This window comes from Alosa sapidissima, chromosome 7 (assembly GCF_018492685.1).
Source record: "Alosa sapidissima isolate fAloSap1 chromosome 7, fAloSap1.pri, whole genome shotgun sequence".
Lineage (NCBI taxonomy): Eukaryota > Metazoa > Chordata > Actinopteri > Clupeiformes > Clupeidae > Alosa > Alosa sapidissima.
The window spans coordinates 6,523,283-6,544,215 of record NC_055963.1 but is presented as its reverse complement, the minus strand read 5'-3'; the positions used below and the strand labels follow the sequence as shown (position 1 = coordinate 6,544,215).

The following is a 20,933-nucleotide window of genomic DNA, read 5'->3' as shown; positions in this document are numbered from 1 at the left end:
GAAAAAGCATCAGGCTTGCTTGGTGTCCCTTTAAATGCTGTGATGCTGCAGGGTTATATCATTTTGATAAGTAGTACAAATTTCAGTTGATTTGAACGTTATTAATGATTTGTGTAACAATACCAGCTACTTCCTCTCCACTGACAACTTTTTGGATGTTTGGACATAAATGCTCATAAAAAGAACAAAATAAAGACATGTTTCTGTTATGTTTTTTTCTGCCTTTATTTTAAATATTGAAAAATATTTTGGAAGGTAAATATTTATATAAAATAATGTTAACAAAGTCAGTTATTATGGTTATGTCGGATTTCAAAATGAGTACAATTCAGTAAACCTGCACAATAAGGTCCTATTAGCATGCTTCAAAACCCACATACAAGTACTTCATGGAATACAGTTCCCATGCTCACTGTGGACACGGTAACGCCCATTTTGTTGAAATAACTGGTCTGTAACTAGATAACTTATATGACGATCCTACTAAGCCATTCAGTCAGTCTGCAGACTGAGATTTTATCAAGTGGGAGGCGCTGTTTATTTGTGGAGTAACCGATTATCAAAAGGTTTGTCAAAGCAACTCTTACAGACCAAGTATGCTTTTGAGACATTTTGGTAAAGTATGGCTAAACTTCTCAGGTCCTCGGTTTTGCAGCAAATCAGAAGCCAGTGTCTCTCGTGGAATAGCACTGACAACGGCACATTCGGGTCAAAGAAATGACAGAAGGAAAACACAAATTACCTGCTCGAGAGGAATGTCAGGGAAGAACTACAACGTGCCACCAAGCGCAGAATTTGTAGCAAGAGTTTCTGGAATCGCCACGATGGGTAAATTGCCGTACCGAGAGACCGCAGAAGGTTTAGACGCAGCGTTTGTTGGAGTTCCCATTGACACTGGCACCTCAAACCGACCCGGAGCAAGGTGCAAAGTAGCCTATGTATCCGTCAGTTGATTGTAGATTAACTTTGTATTTTATGAAAAATTATTGCATGCAAAATAGACATTGCATCTATTAAAGAGCGTGTGTTTAGCTGAAACCCTTCTTATCTAGGCCTCCTAATATTTCTTCACTTCCCTTTTAGGTTTGGTCCACGCCAGATCAGATCCGAGTCTGCAATGCTCAGGGCATACAGTGGCACTAGGGCAGCACCTTATGAATCCCTGGTGGTTGCTGATATTGGTGATGTCAATGTCAATGTGTACGACCTGAAAGACACTTGCAAACGAATTCGAGAAGCTTACCACAAAATCTTGGCCACTGGTTGCATTCCTCTGACCATGGGTGAGTCGGCATACTGTAGATTAATGTAAGGAATATCCTTACAAAAAGTAGGCTACATTGTTAGCAATATGGTATGATTCTTCGGTTACTCTGCTAAATAGGCCTGCATGCTTAGTTTGGGTTCCTGATTTAATTATTCAACCCTGTCTTGTATGAAAAGCACAAAGGTTACAATGTGCTATGTTCACGACAGTCACTCTCACTTTGAATGGCTTTTGGCCTCTCAACAATAATTAACTTTCCCGACCTCTATTAAAGTGTTCTTTGTACCTCTTAGTTCATTTTCTCAGCCGGCATATAGCATGGAATGTGCAGTGGAAAATACAGATGGCAGCAGGAGGGGACAATTATATGATGACTGTATTGCATGATATTCTCAGGGTCCCTGCAATATAAATGGTACTGACAGTAGTTTTGAGAACATGCCGGGACCCAGTAAGCCCATGACATTCTCTATTCCTGTATTGACAAGAAATAGAACACAAATGCATCAAGTTTATAGGGTAAACCAGTCCAATCTCCTACCCGTACCACATCAACCTCAGATTTCCCCCATGGATCATATTTCCCCAACACTTACAGCAAAACTAGCACTCCTAAATATCAAATCTCTTTCAAACAAATCATTCTTAATTTATGATCTAATTTGCACACACAACCTTGATTTTTTACTTTTAACTGAGACATGGTTAGATCAAGCAAACAGTGCTGCTACTCTCATCGAATCAGCTCCCCCAAACTTCAGTTTCTTGAGTGCTACCAGAGCAAATAAAAGAGGTGGGGGGATAGCCACAATTTTCAAGACGTCTTTTCAGTGCAATCAGTCGTCATTCGGTGACTTTACTTCATTTGAATATCTGTGTGCATGCATTAAGTCTTCTCCTCAGATTTTATTACTGACAATTTACAGGCCTCCAAAACATTCAGCTAAAGTTTTTCTTGAAGAGCTAGGTGAACTGCTATCAGTTGTTTGCATAGAGTTTGACTGTCTTATTATATCAGGGGATCTAAACTTGCATGTGGATAATCCTGAAAACAATTATGCCAAGGAATTCATTGCACTAATCGATACTTTCTCCCTAACACAGCATGTACAGGGGCCAACACACTCTCGGCCATACCCTCGACCTTGTTATCACAAAGGGTCTCGATGTCTCTACAGCTGTTAAAGACCTGGCCTTATCTGATCATTTCTGCGTGTTCTTTGATGTGTCTATGTCCCCACACACTCAAAACACAGCTATGATGGTAAAAAGGAGAATCATAAATGATCAGACAAGTGCTCTCTTTGAGCAAGCACTTTCACTAAAGTCAAGTCAACTGTCAGACTCTGAAGACTTATTTGATCACTTTAATGCAAAAATGGCAAACATTATGGATGACATTGCTCCATTACAATTCAAGAAAGTTAAGGACAAACAGAAAGCACCAATGCACCATGGAGGCAAAATCCAGCAGTTAAACTTCTAAAAAGAGAGTGTAGGAAGACTGAAAGAAAATGGCGTAAATACAAACTTCAGATCCACTATGAAATCCATAAAGAGATGCTCCGCACATATAACTCTGAAATATGCAAAGCAAGACAGTCCTTCTTTTCTAACATTATCAATAGAAGTTCAAATAACACTCGTATTCTATTTTCAACTGTTGATAAGTTAACAAATCCCCCCTCACAATTAGCGCCTGAACTTCTCTCAACTAATAAATGCAATGAGTTTTCATCTTTTTTTAAAGGTAAAATTGACAAAATCAGACTCAACATATCTGCTCAATCACAAATTCAACAACCTGAACTTCCAGCAACAAACAGAGGGAAACTAAACTTGATGTCAGAGTTCAGCTTGATAGACTACGAAACACTTGAAAAAACGGTACAGAATCTCAGCCCTTCCACATGTGTCTTAGACACTCTGCCTACCAATTTCTTCAAAACTGTTTTTCACCTCATAGCGGCGGATGTCCTTCAAATTGTAAATGTATCACTGCTGTCTGGCACTTTTCCTAAGTCACTGAAAACAGCTGTTGTAAAGCCACTTCTCAAGAAGAATAACCTGGATGCCTCCATGCTAAACAATTACAGGCCCATATCCAATCTACCTTTTATTGGCAAAATTATTGAAAAAGTAGTCTTTAATCAATTAACCACCTTCCTAACATCAAATGGGTATTTTGATTACTTTCAGTCTGGTTTTCGGGCAAATCACAGCACTGAAACAGCTCTCATTAAAGTTTCCAATGACATACGCCTCAACACAGATTCAGGTAAAACATCAGTCCTAGTGCTACTGGACCTTAGTGCAGCATTTGACACTGTTGATCACAATATTTTACTACACAGACTAGAACACTGGGTTGGATTTACAGGCATAGTTATCAGCTGGCTAAAATCATATCTACAAGAAAGGAGCTTCTTTGTTGCCATCGGAAACTGTACCTCAACACCAACGTCCTTGACCTGTGGTGTTCCCCAGGGGTCGATCTTGGGGCCACTATTATTCAACCTCTATATGCTCCCACTTGGACAAATCATTCAAAATAATTTGATTTCATATCATAGCTATGCAGATGACACACAAATTGACTTAGCTCTATCACCAAACAACTATGGTCCTCTTGAATCTATGTGTCAGTGTATAGAACAAATCAACACCCGGATGTCTCAAAATTTTCTTCAGCTGAACAAAGAAAAAACTGAAGTAATTATATTTGGTAAAAATGAGGAAAGACTTAGGGTTGCCACTCTCCTTGACACAAAAGGGTTGAAGGCAAAGGATACTGTTAAAAATCTTGGTGTATTAATTGACAGTGATCTAAATTTCAACAGCCACATGAAAGCGATAACTAAATCAGCTTTTTACCACCTCAAAAATATTGTCAAACTCAGAGGGCTGATGTCAAAACATAACTTCACAGGCCTTCCTAAAAAGACTATTAAACAGGTTCAGGTGATACAAAATGCAGCAGCTAGGACTCTAACAAAAACTAAAAGAACTGACCACATTACTCCAATTCTTAAGTCCTTTCACTGGCTTCCAGTAAGTCACAGAATTGACTTTAAAGCACTATTGCTTGTTTATAAATCAGTAAATGGAGCAGGACCTAAATACTTGTCAGACATGCTTCAGCAGTACACACCTTCTCTTCCTCTCAGGTCCCAGGTGAAAAACCTGCTAGTAAAACCTACAGTTAGAACTAAACACGGTGAAGCAGCTTTTAGCTGCTATGCGGCTCAGCTGTGGAACCAACTTTCGGATGACATTAAAAAGGCCCCAACTGTAGCCAGTTTTAAATCTAGACTTAAGACCAAACTGTTCTCAGACGCTTTCTGCTAACTGTGCCGAGTTACAAATTCTGAATCTGCCTCGATAATTATTCTACTTTGTCTTTTATTACTTTTTTTACTACTTTTGCCTTTGTTTTTGCTTACTAATTATTCTTTATTTTTAAATGATTTTACCTTGTGTTTTATGTTTTCTTTTTATTATGATCTTTACCTTTTAACTATTCTTTGACTATATTGCCCTTCTATGCTTTTATTTGTTATTATTGTTTGGTTTTGTTTATGTAAAGCACATTGAATGACCTCTGTGTATGAAATGTGCTATATAAATAAACTTGACTTGACTTTGTAAGTGATTTAAGTAAGTAACATCTGCCTTATAGGAGGAGATCACACCATAGCATATCCAATTCTCCAAGCAGTGGCTGCCAAGTAAGTATGATCCAATATGATGCCATTATCACCTATGGCTTACACTTTGTAACACCAACCTGAGTAGCAGATTCCCTATATGGACTCATTTATGTACTATATCCCCACTAACAGTACAAAAAATGCACCCACGTGCTGAGTGTTTGAGTGCCACACTGATCTCATATAAACTATGTTATGCATATGACTATGTTAAGTTTATTATTCTCCCCTAACAACTGCTGAACACCTGAAACCCAGACACGGGCCAGTTGGTCTAATCCATGTGGACGCCCACGCTGACACAAGTGATGTCGTCTTGGGTGAGAAGATTGGTCATGGGACACCCTTTCGACGTTGTGTGGAGGAGGGGCTTCTAGACTGCAAGAGGGTGGTCCAAATAGGTCTGCGTGGAACAGGCTACTCCCCAGACGCCTATAAGTGGAATCGTGCTCAGGTAACACATCTTCAGTGAACACACCCTGGAACTGGAATTTGGAATTTATCAGATGTGTCATTAAATTGTCACGACTTCCTAAGAGTACTCACATTGTCACATGCATTCAAAATCCACCATTATGTGTGTTGATGTGTATGTGATGAGTAGGGTTTCCGCGTTGTCCAAGTAGAGGAGTGCTGGCACAAGTCACTAGTGCCCCTCATGGCAGAAGTCCGTGCTCAGATAGGGAGTGGGCCGGTGTACCTCAGCTTTGACATCGATGCTCTGGACCCAGCCTACGCTCCAGGCACAGGGACACCAGAGATCGCCGGCCTCACACCTATCCAGGTTATCAGTTACAATCATGCATCCACATTAAAGTTGTATGTGTGTAAAACACAGATAACCTTAGATATAATAGATCCTCTCTTTTTTTGCATGTAGGGTCTGGAAATCATCCGTGGTTGCCGTGGGTTGAACCTCGTTGGCTGTGATTTGGTGGAGGTTTCTCCACCATACGACACCACAGGTACTAAGGAGCCAAAGGGTTTTTACTCATTTTACTCATTATGTCAGATAATAATGCCTCTATGGCTATGGTCACTGAGATAATAATGCCTCTATGACTGGTCTTTTTTCCTTCATAGGTAACACTGCATTGACAGCTGCCAACCTCCTCTTTGAAATGATGTGTGTCCTTCCCAATATAAAGTATTATTGATTTTCTCGATAGCTGCTTCTGATGAAAATGTGATCTTTAATTGTTCTCTGTGTTGCCATGTAATTTAATAAAGTTTGCACATAAAACAAATGTCTTGGGAGGTTGGAGAAGTAGTGGGGGTTAAAGATGTAAGGTGAAATCTTTTTCATTTTGTCCCTGGGTGCTTTGTATAATACTGCTTGATTTCAAAGTCAGTTGAGATAAAATAGTTGAGATGAAATATGTTGTTAGATAATTATATTTGACACCTGACACTGATTTCTACATTCATATACAAAATAAAAATACATTAAAAAAAATCTGACAACATGATGTTCAAAATTTTGTTAAAAACATGATATTGACAAAAAATAAACAATTCTCTTTCTTCACAATGATATATGTAATGACTTCACAAATGAGATGTAGTCTATATTAAATACTATCAGCTCATTTAATATACTGTATTTGCCAGGAAACCAGCCTGTCCAATATCTTCCTGTTATAAAGAGTTCTCTATGGTAAAATTATATTAGCCTAATCTCAATATCTGTGACAGATCCTTGCCATCATTCAATACAATGACTTCCAAAAGTTATTAAAATTCAATTACAGATGTTCAGTACTGTAATTCTTTGTCTGATCTGTGTGCTCACTACTAGTGTGAGTCCATGTAAGACTATTTGAAGGCCTTATAGCCACCACCAGATTTAATGCTGTCTGCTATATGAAGAAAAACAGAGACAAGGCTGCAAAATCTCACACAAAACTGGACAAAAATAAGATCTCATCTCTTTTTCTGTAAATCAGGAAATGTATCTTTCAATTCATACCATCTCATTTAAATGAAATGGTTTCATGAAGCAAAAAGACTGGACAACTTTGGCAATCATTCTAGAACATTAAACAGCAAGGCTGAATGACCTTTAAGTGTCTTGTATTCTGCAGTTTCAACAGCCAATAAGCCCAATTTGCTCCCAAGTGTGAAGTTCAGGGCTTATCTGAATTCACATGATTCCCACTCAGGCCATGTATATGTCTTTTTTAGACTTGTACTGATCCACGGTAAGCTATCTTCCTTGCTATGGTCATCCTTCCATGTCATGATCTGTTTTATGTGATGATGATTTGGGAGAGCCAAACAGTAAATATATGTTTACATTTCGAGTCACGTCGGGCTGCATTGCTCTCAGAGAGAACTAACTAACCAGTTCAGTTACAGGCAGTATGTCCATACACACAATTGAATAGCTGCACTGTCTCTTTCTTGATTATATGTTTGTTCAACTTACAATATGAATATTTCCTTCCTTAGTCCCTTATCTGCAGCACAGATAATCCAGACCATAAAATGCCTTTGCTACATGAATTCTCTCTAAAAAGGTGTTGGGGGGGGGGGGGCAAATGCAACAAAAGTCACCTTTTTTACAAACAAATCCAAGTGAAAATGCTAAAATTCAACTGCATCTAAATGCTTGTAGACTGTGGGTGTATACAGTACATGTGCCTAAGGCCTACAAAGGTTAGTTAGGTTAATGGTACCAAAGGTTAATGGTATCTGTGGGCCGCCAATAATCGTCTCAGAAATTATAAGTATAGATAATACTTGAATAAGATGTGTAAGGTCTAGCACTCTACGGTTAACCACAGTGATCTGACATATAGAGATACATAAAGAGCAGCAAACACATTGCTCGATGGTGTTTTATGCCCCCAACGTTGTCTTCCAGGCAGCGCTGCCACCGTTGACTTAAAGGCTCCTAATCCTAAACCTAACCCCAACCTTAACCCATGCCTAACCATAGTGCCGTCCAGGCAGCGCTGCCTTGAAGACAACGTTGGGGGCATAAAACACCAAGAAACCAAACACATCACGGCATGCTAAGGAAAGGTGACATGACTTATTCCAACTGCTTGAGCTGCATTGAGGTCTACCAGACCCTGCCTGCAACCTTTCATTGCCCAAAACAATGCTCAATAACTAAGTCAATGTATCCAGCCTCCAACTTAAGCCGGGCAGACACTGTGCATTTTTATCAGTTGCATACGACCTTGTAACTCACACCACATGTTTCAATCAGACGTGAATTCCGCGCTCACTCTGTAAAACAGCCGACAAAATGTTGACAGAAATCCGATCGGATCGGACTGGAGAAGAGCTGAAACGTTGGCTGTTGCAGCCTTTAATCTGGCGTCATGAGCCTTTTCAAAATACGATCGGATCGGACTGGAGCAGAGCTGAAACGTTGGCTGTTGCAGCCTTTAATCGGGCGTCGTGAGCCTTTTCAAAATACACAACAAATCGGACAGGAACGTGGCCCGAATCAGGAGTTTGTCGGATCTGACTGATTTGGGGCTAAATCGGGTCAAAAGCGCACAGTGTTTGCTTGGCAAAAGGCAGTAAGTCACAAACACAGAACCATTCTGGTCCATGCACATAAACATACCACAGTGACTGTGAGAAACCCTCTGCCATTAAATAGTGTATATGCCTTTTTTTCTGAAGAGACTACAACCAGAGATCAGCCAAACCCCAATCCCTCTACACACAAGGGTTTACTTAGTGACCGTGATCTTGTCCAGGCCAGGCCAGGCAGGGATGTAGTACCGTGGCAAGGTTCCCTCTATGAGCCTCTCCATCCAGAGGCCAAGCCGGTCCAGCTTGTGGTGGATCTGCAGTGTCGTGGAACGGGAGCGTGACGTCCCTTTCCGTGACTGGTGCTGGTGCTCGTCACGCAAGCTTGACCTGGACCGAGTCCCCGTAGTGGCCCCTTCCTCCTCAGACCTGTCAGGGTCCTCCCCAGTATAGACAGGCCTGAAGAGACACAGATATCTCTTGTGGCCGTTGAGAGCCAGGACATAGCCTGTGTAGTCTACCTTGCGGTTGCCGCTCTCGTCTTCGTCAGTATCAATCTGCATGGTGTCCTGGGCGAACTCCAGCAGAGTGTCCATCCACTCACTGTGCTTGTCCACATTTAGAAAGGAGAAGTGCAGCGTCAGGCTTCTGAGGAGGAGACATTGACATTAAAACAGTTAAACTGTAACACGTGTGAGCGCTGTGTATTCCTTAATAACTTTTTTTACCAGATGTAATCAAGAAGACCATGAGAAGACTCACCCTGTAAATGAATACACCTCCTTAGCAAACTTGCTCAGTAGAATGTTTTTGGAAGCGTCTGTTAGGACCAGTACAACATTGGTGTGCCCTGGTCTTAATTTCACTAGGTTGCTCATGTATGTGATGTCAGTCAACTCTGTCACCTCCACAAAGTTCTTCTTTGGTTGACGACTGTGGATGTGGAACATGTGGAAATGGACTCTTTTGAAGTTATAACACAAAGCTGAACTATCAAGATATAAACTCTTTTTTAAAAGAAAATGTAATTTTTTTCAGAAATTACACATAACATTGTAATTTGATTTTTCCAGCAAAAGAGTATAAGAGTAACATCCTTTTAGCAGTAGGCCTAGTACTATATTAGTACACAAAAAAAAACATTTGAAAATTTGAACATAGAACTATATATGTTACAAACACTGTTTTCTACCTTGATGTGCCGGTATTGTTGGGTGACCCATTTTCTGTCTTTGAGGCCTCTTTTGATTTGGTTTTTGCTGGTATCTCTTCACTCGAATCACTGATATAACACAGAGTCATTAAAAACAACTCATTACAATATCAATGAATAGCATTAGGCGTCAGTTTTATATTCAAGACATATCCAACAGAGCTAAATCCTAGGGCTCAACAGTGGTGTCTGGTGTCTCAGACCCACCCACCTCCACACTCATGATGGCTTCTCTACCAAAAAAAGTCACAAATTCTTCTGTCATTCTTTTTCATTGTCGTGGCCGTTTATGATCCGATCAGGAACATAACCAGCCAACAGGCAAGCCATTGATGTATGGCTGACTCATATGAATTCAAGTTTTAAACTATTTTGCAACCATCAAAGAGGTTTGCAGAGATGCTACAGATAGAATCATCTCATCAGATGACGTGCACACAAAGACCTCGGCTGTATGTCTAGATAACAAGTCACTAACAATTAATTAGCTATTCCTGCAACCTAATCAAAATACAATGGAAACAATGCACAGCATAAACACAGTGGCAATTTGTGGAATGGTAGCACCAGGTTAGTCATCTAATTCTTCCAAGTGTAGAATTCCAAATCTAGACATTTAGGATAAACATATGCAAGTGTTGTACCTGAAGGCCTGGATGACAACGGTGCCAAACAAGATGAATAATGCTGAGAATATCAGTGACAGCAGAGGCATCATCTCACGCCTGCATTAATAAAAACAAAATGTTAGATGCTTAGAGTAGCCACACTTAAGACTCAAACCTATCAAGTCAAAAAAGCTTGGGAGAGTTACAAAGACATGTAGATAGATAGACAAAATAATGTCAGCCAGAGAATGATTTGCCACAAAGCAAGATGTCTGACTTGTTTCACTAATAGTGTTGTAATACTCAACTCCGGTCTTGGTCTCGAGACCATTTTTTGCTTACTCAGTCTTGTCTCGGAATTGAAAGCAAAAATATTCATTCTTGACTCGGTCTTGGCCTACATTGGAAGGAGGCAGACTCGTAATTTTAGAGCGAGACCACGTGACCTTTCCCCCCCATTTTTTTATTGTGTATATTTCATGGTATATTCTAAAATATCCACCATTACAAATATTCTTATTTTAATACAAATTATAATATTGACTGCCGTTAAAATATATCCTATGCCGATAAAACTATGGTCCTATGCTGCGCAGCGCAAAAGTTTTGAAAGATACAATCTTTGTCCAAACTGCACAGCAGTTATTCTGGAGAGGGTTGAAGTAGCCTGACCTACGGTTTTTGCCTAATCTGTCATTCCAATGCATGCCTTTGGTTGTGATAATCAATGAAATGAGTGAGCAATCCGCAATTATTAAATTTGATTACTTGAACCACAATACATTCACTTCTAAAAGAAGAAGCACAGCGCAGAGTGCAAGTTTTATCAAGCTGATAATGGAGACATCTGGAACCTCTTTTTTTGGTCCGTCTTGAAGTGTCTTGACTCCTTAAAGACTCGGTCTCGACTCGATCTTGCCTCCTCAAAGACTCGGTCTTGGCTGCATTTTTAAAAACTCGGTCTCGACATATGCGGTTTCGTCCCCATCACTACTGACTCAGCTAAATATAACACCTAACACCACATCTACCATAACACCTCAGCAGTGCCACAGGCTGATTGCCTTCATACACACCCCACATTGATGCAGTAATTTGTGCAAGGGCAGCCAGAACAAGTATTGAGTGTATAAACTATTTTAGATTAGTCAAATTAGTTCATTTATTTTCAAAAGGTCGACATTTCTGTATTATAACCTCCTTATTATAATATTTTGAGATACTCATTTTTGGTTTTTCAACAATATTCTATTTGTTTGAGACCCACCTGTATATATGTAGGACTTAACAATAAACTGTGTAGTTGGTAGGACTACAACAGTAAATGGATTGATCAATTAGTTATCAACTATTAAATTAATCTCCAACTATTTTGGTAATTGAAAAGGAGAATCTCAAAATGCTCTGATTGCAGCTTCTCATACTTTAAAATGTTCAGCTTTACTTGCTCCTCTATTACAGTAAACTAAATATCTTTAGCATGTGGATAAAACAAGTAATTTAAGTACATAATATTTAGCTTTGCAAAACATTGTTTGACAGTTTTCCACCATTTTCTGACATTTTAATTAATCAAACAAGTAATCGATTAATTGAGAAAATAGTTAGTTAGTTGCAGTCCTGGTAGTTAATTACATCATATACAACTCAACTGTACTATAGCTATTATTTTTAAGTGTCACAAATTATATTAGATGGTTGATAGAGTAGAGTATTAAGAATCATATAAATATTACACAACAAATGGATCTGGCAGATGCTTCAAGGCAAAATGCTACAACTCACCAATTATTGTGAAGAAGGTCTTCAATAATTTCTGTCAAGTAATCATATGCTGTGAATACCCATCGAATTAGAAACATCTAGAAAGAAAAAAACAATTCAACAGTTAAGAGCTTTTATGACAGCTCTTATTTCAGCACATAAAACAGTCTCTTTGTCATTGTAAGACATATCACTGTACATTGTAAAACTACAACACTTTAATATGTAATGACACTCAAACTCATCTGGGACCAAAATCTAGGCCAGTGCTAATTTTTCTTTTACTAATGTTCCATTTCAGGAAGGCTCTGAGGAGACTCCTGAGAGATGCCAGTGGGGGGGGGAGGACTCACAGAGGCAAACTCGTTGTTGAGTTCTGGTAGTATGGCGTCGTGGTTGAGGACAGAAGGGTCCTTCTGGAGCCGCTGCAGCTCTTCCAGTAGCCGGTGCTTGTCCTCCTCGCTGCCGTTCCAGCCGCTCAACACAGGCTTGTACAGGACCTTGCCAGCTCCGTTTCGCCGCTCCAGAATAACCACCTCAGCGCACACAGATGGGCAGACAGATTTACCATGACACCAGAAATAAGCTGCACTACAATGATATTTACAGCCATGATGTCCACTTCACTGATCTGAGCACAGCCCAGCAACAAAAACCTGCAAGGATGATTGACTGTGTCTGGAAGTCTGGTGGAAGCTTATTTATTTTCGGAAGCCATCAGGATCAGACTGCAAAAAGGTTTAAACCTCATGACCTTAAACCTGTCCTTAGTCTTACAGTAGAAAGCGTGCCCATACACACCTGTGGAGGGGTGCTGTCCCTGCTCCTCAGCAGCGTGTCACACAGGGCCTGCTGCTGTCGCTGGTACACGTAGGCAAATCTCAGGACCTCGTTGGTGTTGGTGGAGGCCAGGGAAAGGAAGGCCTTATTACCAGTGGAAAAGGACTCCTCTTCACTCGTGATCAACAACACACAGTATCTGGGAAACATATTGAATTGAAAGAGCATGTGTTAGAATTTAGCTCAGCGCATAGTCTTAGTTCTGTTTCTGTGGCTCTGCTAGAAAAAAATAATGCTGAACATGACTCACTTCCTGCGCCGGTGAAACTGTTTCACAGGACAAAGCTCATCAAAGACCTTTTGATTCACCAACCGAGGAGCCAAGAGGAACTTGTTATTTGATATGAATTCATCAATTATTGTTTTTTTCATCCCCTTAGCCTTGGAAGAGAAAAAATAAATACTGGTTTAAATAAAATACTGGTTTAAGACAGTATCAAGGTAATTGACATTGTAAAAATCTTATAACAATTCCAGATGGGAAGAACATGCATCAGTGTTAATCAAGACAACAACCAAACCTGAATAATGTCTGCGGGCTTGTCTGTGTTTTCCTTAAACACAAGCATTGTTGGAGCATATGTATTAATGTTGAACTGTCTCAGTAGGTTCGCTGTCTCTGTAAGGCCCTGGTCCACATACCCAAATTGCACATAGTCTTTATAGGCAAATGCAGTCAGCTGAAAAAGAAAAAATACTGAGTTTATGTAAGTTTTCACGTTATTGTGGATAAATTCATAGAGTTTGCAAGTAACTCAGTACCTTATATAACAGTGGGACAATGGGAACTTGGTCAAAAAGAAGGACGTGGGGTTTGTTGATTGCATGCCAGCTGTTTAGAAACTGGTGGTTATTCCTGTCTGTCACCTGAAACATTGATGTATATTTCCAGTACTTTTATGTGAAACGATTCACCGGACAGAACAAATACAAATAGAGAATTTGCAGACATAAAATAAGAGCTACTGGGAGCTACTGTAAATGCGAGAGGACATTTACCTTCTCAACAAGTCTTTGTGGGAGCAAGTCCTCTACAAACTGCCTGAGGTGTTGTCGTACCACAGCATAGTGGAAAAAGGTCACCTTGCCATTTATAACACCAAGTATGGATGGGGTACGATGTGCACCAAGGTGATTGGCCAATCGTCTCTCATAGCCAACATCCACCACACCTATGCCAACACCTAACAATGAAATAAAAATGCATTAGTTGCACATGATTAACACTCTATGGACAACACAGTCAGAGAAGACAAACGGCATGTGTTCATTAGTACATACCCAGAGGCTCCAATTCCTCCACACTCTCTTTCCACACTGGCTCAATGTGGATGCAGCTGAAGCACCAATCAGATGTTATTTTGATCAAGTAGGGTCGCTTAAAGCTGTCAGGTGCGATGTCATTAATGTATTGATTGAAGTGAAGCATGTATTTGCTGTCAGCAAAGTCTCTGCCATCCTTGGCATTGAAGGGGAAATGGAAGAAGGTCTCATCAAAATAAAAATGGTCGTGAAATGGGTGGTGTCCATGATGCCCAAACGGCTGAGTGTCATCCGTCTGTCCAAAACGGTCATAGTTCGATCTCTTCTCCTCACTGGACAGGATCTGGAGAGACAGAACACATTCAAAATCTACATCAATTGATCTATAAAATACACAGTGTCTAGGGAGGCAGCCTTTATTCAACTAGACACAAATTCATACATTGTCAAGATACATGCATTTAAGAATGTTTCCAATGTTTCTATACCTCATATGATTTGGTGATCTTGATAAACATATCCTCAGCTTCTGGATTTTTGTTTTTGTCTGGATGCCTAGCGGAGAAATTCACAACTTTTAATGTGAGATGTTTTCAGAATTCATGATCATCCACTATGAGTAAGATGAAATGTTACCATTCTTTGGCCAATCGCTTGTAGACTTTTTTAATTTCAGCTTGACTGGCACTTTTTGTGACCCCAAGCACCTTGTACGGGTCAAAAGGAGGGACTGATTCCACCAGGTCAAACAAGAGAGCACAGATGACCACAGCTGGCAAGGTCAAGGGTGTCTTCAATTCCACCATGGTTTGTGGCTGAAAAGATATGCAAGCATATAGGCTACATTTAAAATTTTAGGCTACATTTGAATCAAACTAGATAGCCTACAGCAATGCAATAAATGAGATATGACTACGAATGATGATGTAAAAACCTATTCATGGATGTAAATGCAGTTAAGCCCGATAGCTATTCGACCCACACGTGGAGCACGTTACACATATTGCTGAAGTGTAAATATCAAAAGTATGCATGCTGCATGCTTCAAGATGAACAATTCTGTAGCTGCCAACATACAAAACTATGTAGCCTACGTCAGTCAGTCACTTGTCAAATAATGTTGACAAACAGTGACAAGTGTCCATAACGAATTCAATTTCCACAATATGGTAAATCGAGGCAATATTTTACACTTCCATACGATAAATTAACGTCAAAGATAACGTGGCTATATTTTTTACAATTTAACAGTTCAGTTTGGTCAGCACATGCCACTTTCAACTCACCTGAGAGTATATGCACTACCGTTTTACGAAATTCATATTTAAGCCTTGACCTTGACCACAGACAAGTATCTCTACGAATGGAATGATGCGTTTCACTGTTTACAACATCCCGATTCTCCCAGATATTCCCGTTACAGTCCTTCCGCGACTGTCAACTCGATGCGACTGCGTGGTGAATCATAGGTGACGTCAGATTTGTGTCTGATGAAAACAAGGAAGAGCAACGTGCAAGTAGTAGTAGATCATATGGAGAGTAACTGAGGTAGGTTTCTAATTTTGTCAGTTTATCGTGAATGTAGCAAAAATTCGAGAGGTATTTGGCATATTCAGAAGAGCTGACGGTGGTGTAGGCCTATTTCATTATCAGCACGGTAGCATAGGCCTATGCATGGGTGAGGGAATGAACTGTCTGTGTCTTCTTCTGGTTATAGCGATGATGTAAAGGCCATTGTAATAACGTAGGTTACTTTAGTAGACTAGCTCTGTTCAAAAACAATGATTTGACATTCCCTCCGTAGTCGAGATCTAATGGAAAATATTTTCGCAATTGGGTGTTAGGCTAGCCTACTATAACATTGTTAGCCTAGTTTGTTCTTTCGGTTCTGCCTATTAGCTTCTTGTTTTGTTTCCTGTTTTGGACAGAATGGACCCTAGACATAAAAAGATCCTTCAACGCAACAGAACCAATCTTGTGAGGGATTTAGACCCGTCAGAAGTTTATGATGGACTCCTGTCAAGGGGAGTCTTCACCCAAGATATGATAGATGAGATTAAGGTAAGACCCACCCGAGGGGCCCTTTAGTGTATGGTTGAATTCTCAGGGCAAGTCAGTCTCTTTTACTTTTTTTGAGTGTGCCTATCTTTGCTGTTTCAGAGCTCAGGAACCAGAAGGGACCAGGCCAGGCAGCTGGTGAGAGACCTGGAGACACGTGGGAGCCGAGCCTTCCCTGCCTTTTTGGAATGCCTGCGTGAGTGTGGCTATGAAAGTCTGACCAGTCTCCTCCAGAGCGAAGATCCAGTTGGCCAGTCTGTGCCAAGCCCACAGATTCCAGTAATCAGACCTCTGCCAGTGTGTAAGAGCACAGTCTTCGATGTTTCCATCACTTCCTAATTTTTCTCTTTTAATATCTTGCATGCATCAATATATTGCTTAATGTTGCACAGGTCCTATTGATGTCAGAGAGCCAGACAAAATCCACAATAATCCACCTAAAGAAGTGCCTCTATATCCTACTGAAATAGATATTGCCAGTCCATGTAAGTATGCACATTACCTCTGATTCCCCTCTTCAAGGTTATAATTTCAGTTAGACTAACATATGTATATTGTGTGAAAGAGAGGATCATATTATGCAGTTGATTGAAGTCACATTTGAATACTTATGTGTTTGACAGCTCCAGAGAGGTTGAGCCCAAGACCCACGCAAGGGAGAACAAGACGAGATAGCATCCAGGTAGCCTGTGTATATGATTTTTTTTCATATGTCTTAAGACTTAGACATATGAACAGATGAACAGAAAACTATCTTTGTTAGGGGCTTCTGAACCTGTCTAATGGGTTAGGACTTGACAATTGCTCATTAAAATCTCATTTGCTGAAGTTCTTTTCTGTTTAACTTTCCCTCAGAGTTATAAGATGGATGCTAGCCCCTGTGGACTCTGCCTCATCATAAACAATGTGGAGTTTGAACAGCACTCAGACCTAAAGGATCGCAACGGATCAGATATAGACAGTGACAAGCTAGAGAGACGATTCAAGTCTCTTAATTTTGATGTTGTTGTGAAACGAAACCTGAAACATAAGGTATAGCAGGGATGCTATAATTTCACAGTAGTATGAAATAGAATGTATATTGCCTTACATTCATTCCATATCTTGTTTCTTAGCAAATACGACAAGAGCTGTCGGCATTAGCAAAGATGGACCATTCCAACTCTGACTGCTGTGTGGTTATCATTCTGTCACATGGCACAGAGGTAAGCTGAGTGAATTTTGAAGCATTCACCCAAGTCCTGTGATTGTTACAAACTCTCATTCTTTTGAAGCATCCTTTGTTAGTGTTGCAGCTATTTTTAGCACTCTCTTTTCATATACTGTACAATCATTACTGTGTGGTTTTCAGCAGTGTGGTTTTAAGCCTTTGTGTTGTTGTCCTCAGGCCACGCACAGTCGCTTTCCTGGTGCAGTGTACGGCGTGGATGGCACCTCAGTGCCAGTTCAGGTCATCACAAACTACCTCAATGGACAGCACTGTCCCTCACTGCAGGGCAAGCCCAAACTCTTCTTCCTTCAAGCCTGTGGAGGAGGTCAGATGAGTTCTTAACCAGATAGAACATTCCAGATATCACATGACACAATGATGAATGACACATTCACAACACACTCATGATAATTGCTTTAAGGCTACATCCACACTACTCCGTTTCGTTTGATTCCGAGACACCTTTGTTACATTGTTGCTGCTCACCTACACTACTCCGGCATTTTTCAAGCTAGTTCAAATCTGGGATGATTTGAAAACGCTGTCAGATCCATATTAATTTGAAAACTCTGGCTTTGTGCTTTACTTACTTATACATTTTACTTATGCATTATGCATAAATGTGGACATTGAATCTGCAAACATCTGAAAATGATGACGTAGAAATCCATGTCCCCCTCCTGATTTTGACCTGTCAGTTTGATGTTTCTTGACCCTCCATGACCCATTTAGACTTGTACTACTAGCCTGCCAGTGGTGAATGCAACATGGAGGACATAGTACAAGCTTTACTGGCATTGCAGTGTTTGGTAGCATCTGTACTTTGTCGTTAAATTCACAGACAGTTGCGTGAATGGTCATGTGATTTGTGTGAATGGTCGTATGATCCGAGCCTTATATTTGAACTGGAACAATGTTTTAAAATGAAAACGGAATGGTGAGGATGTAGCTTAAATATACTGTATTAGCAGAACCAATGCCATTTCAATCAGAACTGTGAATAATGCATACAGTGTTATCAAAGTATTTGTCTGCTATTAACTGTATAGCAAAGCATTGTGCAGTAACACATTAACAGTAAGACATCATACTGGCGCTGCTGCCGGCTCATGGCATGAGTGTGTGTTTGGGTAGGAGAGAAGGACACTGGCTTTGAAGTGTCTCCTGATGAGGTGCAGCCATGTATGGGTGGACCAGATGACCAGACGGATGCCATCCCTGTGTCATCCAGCAGTGACTCCCTGAGCATGTCAGATGAACCAGATGCACGGGCTACTCTGCCCACACCAAGTGACATTCTGGTATCCTACTCCACTTTTCCAGGTGTGCTGGAGTTGTCTTCAAAACATTTGTGGTTTCTTCATCTAAAGTGGCATCACTTAGATGGAGTTAAAAAAAAAGTCCTCAAGATCTTTACAGTTTTGCACACAACTTGTGTACATTCTTTAGTGCCTCCCAGGTAATTTGATTTTAAGTCTCCTGTTAATGCAGACTAAGAAGTAGCAGTTTTAATTTATTTGTACCGTCACCTACAGGATATGTCTCGTGGAGGGACACCAAGGCAGGTTCCTGGTATGTAGAGACCCTGGATCGTCTTCTGAAAGAGAATGCTGCCATTCACGACCTAGTAACTATACTTATGATGGTGGGTATGCACTGTGCAGATAGCTTGATATTGGAGGATTAAGCAAGCACCAAAACTGTACTTTCTGCTGCAGGTGCTCACATTGTTATTCATGCTATTCAATATGTGACATTGCCAAATATATGAACACTTAACAGTACGTTACCAAAACATATCAGTAAGTTAGCTAGATTTTATCAGAGCAGACTGTGCTGTTGTAGCCTCATTGACACCAGACCCTTCTCAATTGAGAGTGGGTCTGGAAAAGGTTAAAGGCGCTCTAAGCGATGCCACGCTCTTTTTTTAAGCTAAAACATTTTTTGTCACTTACAGCAATCACCTCACCATCCGCTAGCTGCCTGTGTACTGAATACACTGTAAAAAAACTTAATCTCTGTGGACAGCCCAGGCTCCAAAAACGGCAACAAAAACAACCTGGGAAAACCTAGCCCATAAAAACATAACAAACTGTTCCAGAAAATCACAGACGAGATGCTCGTTTAGGAGAGTTTCAATTGCACGGGAGGGAGGGAGGGGGAGGAAGTAGCGAGCTAGCTCTCTGTTTTGTTTGAATGTCAACAGAAGTGACGTTACCCAGCAACGCTTAGAGCACCTTTAATTGACTTCCAGCAGGGGCGTAACTACCAGTGAAATTAAACTTAAACTGGTGAATTAAACTCTTACCAAATCTTTTCAGAAGTGTAGCAATCCTGTAAACAAAGGTTTATAAATGCAGTTGTTTTTCAATTCTAAAGAAATACACGTCCATGTTGGATTAGCGATTGTATTTGCGTGCCCATGTTTTAGGGACGTTGGAAATGAGCTTCAATGGCCTCTTGGACCTGCAGAGCAAATCCCAAATTTGCCGAAAGTTTATTCTGGGTATTCCCAGGCTGGTGCTGTTGGTGTTGGCAAACCATGGCAAATTTATTGGCTTTTAGCTACTCAGCTTGCTAGATTTGGACAAAACATGTAATGCCTATTTCATTATGACATATCTGAGGTGACAGAAAGGGACCAGTATTTAATCTGCTTTTTGGTCTTTGTTTTTAATGTCTAGGTCAACAATGAAGTGTCACAGAATTCTGCTAAAGGCTTGTTTAAACAGATGCCTGGGTCATTCAACTTCCTCCGAAAGCTTCTTTACTTCCAGGCTCCACCACACAGCCAGTTTTCTACATGACCAGCATATCTGTCTCTGGCTCACAGAGAAACCTTCAGGAATTCATAATATGTTTAAATGGTTATCCTGTGGTAATCAAATCTGTTAGCTTTGTATTTTTTTTACTTTTGCACTCACAATTTGTAGTGCTGTTGTTTACTGGATTTCCCAGTCAGAGAGTTGCCACCCCTTCAACCATTTTGTAGGGTGTCATTTAGCCTCGGGACTAGTTGTCATGTCATGATCAAAACAACAATTTTCCCAAAACATATAACTCATGACTTTTTAATGATTATACATCAATAGATTTAAGCTTGACAATTTGCTCTTTTAATTTGACAATGGTGATGGAATATGTAATAGTTTTTCTATACTGTACATCCTTTTTTTTGTTTTTTTTTACAAGTAATTTCAATAAATGTATGTAATGATTTGTAACCTTGAGTCAATGATGTGTCTGGTATATCTGCAATTCTAGCAAAAACATCTTAACTACTTGCTATTCAAATTACACTGTTGATTGTCTGTAATTGTTTATGGTGCTCACATAATGGAATGAACAGCTGGAAGAAATAGAGGAGCAATTCACTGAATTAACTGAATAAAATTAGATTAACAGTCTTAAACTCAAATAAATGTACCATAACACTTAATTCAGCAGGTGCCCCTCATATAGGCTTCTTTTTTTATGAAGTCAGGTGAAGCTACCTGCCTTTCCAATG

The 20,933-nt window shown here is 40.1% G+C and overlaps 3 protein-coding genes across 8 annotated transcripts; 2 read left to right on the top strand and 1 right to left on the bottom strand.

Annotated features, from left to right (window-relative positions):
• Nucleotides 1–322: 322 nt before the first annotated feature.
• On the top strand, nucleotides 323–6,376 carry agmat (agmatine ureohydrolase (agmatinase)). Of its 3 annotated transcripts, none has more exons than XM_042099075.1 (8): nucleotides 402–566; nucleotides 656–922; nucleotides 1,084–1,283; nucleotides 4,947–4,995; nucleotides 5,236–5,431; nucleotides 5,582–5,761; nucleotides 5,858–5,942; nucleotides 6,061–6,374. In XM_042099075.1, exons 2-8 carry the CDS (start codon nucleotides 756–758, stop codon nucleotides 6,132–6,134), a joined length of 951 nt encoding a protein of 316 aa, XP_041955009.1. In that variant the 5' UTR covers nucleotides 402–566; nucleotides 656–755; the 3' UTR covers nucleotides 6,135–6,374. The 3 variants fall into 3 exon arrangements, with proteins under 3 accessions (XP_041955008.1, XP_041955009.1, XP_041955010.1); XM_042099076.1 differs by having other exon boundaries at nucleotides 438–566; nucleotides 640–922; XM_042099074.1 differs by having other exon boundaries at nucleotides 323–922; nucleotides 6,061–6,376.
• On the bottom strand, nucleotides 6,185–15,601 carry dnajc16 (DnaJ (Hsp40) homolog, subfamily C, member 16). 3 transcript variants are annotated; one of them, XM_042099018.1, is made up of 15 exons: nucleotides 15,444–15,601; nucleotides 14,794–14,972; nucleotides 14,646–14,712; nucleotides 14,176–14,500; nucleotides 13,894–14,078; nucleotides 13,657–13,761; nucleotides 13,416–13,574; nucleotides 13,145–13,275; nucleotides 12,856–13,033; nucleotides 12,408–12,590; nucleotides 12,076–12,152; nucleotides 10,327–10,407; nucleotides 9,662–9,751; nucleotides 9,232–9,402; nucleotides 6,185–9,114 (listed from the first exon to the last, which is right to left on the bottom strand). In XM_042099018.1, exons 2-15 carry the CDS (start codon nucleotides 14,961–14,963, stop codon nucleotides 8,670–8,672), a joined length of 2,367 nt encoding a protein of 788 aa, XP_041954952.1. In that variant the 5' UTR covers nucleotides 14,964–14,972; nucleotides 15,444–15,601; the 3' UTR covers nucleotides 6,185–8,669. The 3 variants fall into 3 exon arrangements, with proteins under 3 accessions (XP_041954952.1, XP_041954949.1, XP_041954951.1); XM_042099015.1 differs by having other exon boundaries at nucleotides 6,185–9,117; nucleotides 15,444–15,600; XM_042099017.1 differs by having other exon boundaries at nucleotides 6,185–9,117; nucleotides 14,794–14,997; nucleotides 15,444–15,598.
• Nucleotides 15,580–20,869, top strand: casp9 (caspase 9, apoptosis-related cysteine peptidase). Of its 2 annotated transcripts, none has more exons than XM_042099066.1 (11): nucleotides 15,580–15,705; nucleotides 16,086–16,218; nucleotides 16,318–16,516; nucleotides 16,608–16,700; nucleotides 16,839–16,897; nucleotides 17,071–17,247; nucleotides 17,331–17,420; nucleotides 17,603–17,750; nucleotides 18,560–18,748; nucleotides 18,961–19,070; nucleotides 20,110–20,869. In XM_042099066.1, the coding sequence occupies exons 2-11, from the start codon at nucleotides 16,087–16,089 to the stop codon at nucleotides 20,230–20,232; spliced, it is 1,320 nt and encodes a 439-aa protein (XP_041955000.1). In that variant the 5' UTR covers nucleotides 15,580–15,705; nucleotide 16,086; the 3' UTR covers nucleotides 20,233–20,869. The 2 variants fall into 2 exon arrangements, with proteins under 2 accessions (XP_041955000.1, XP_041954999.1); XM_042099065.1 differs by lacking the exon at nucleotides 15,580–15,705 and adding an exon at nucleotides 15,743–15,835.
• The last annotated feature ends 64 nt before the right edge of the window (nucleotides 20,870–20,933 follow it).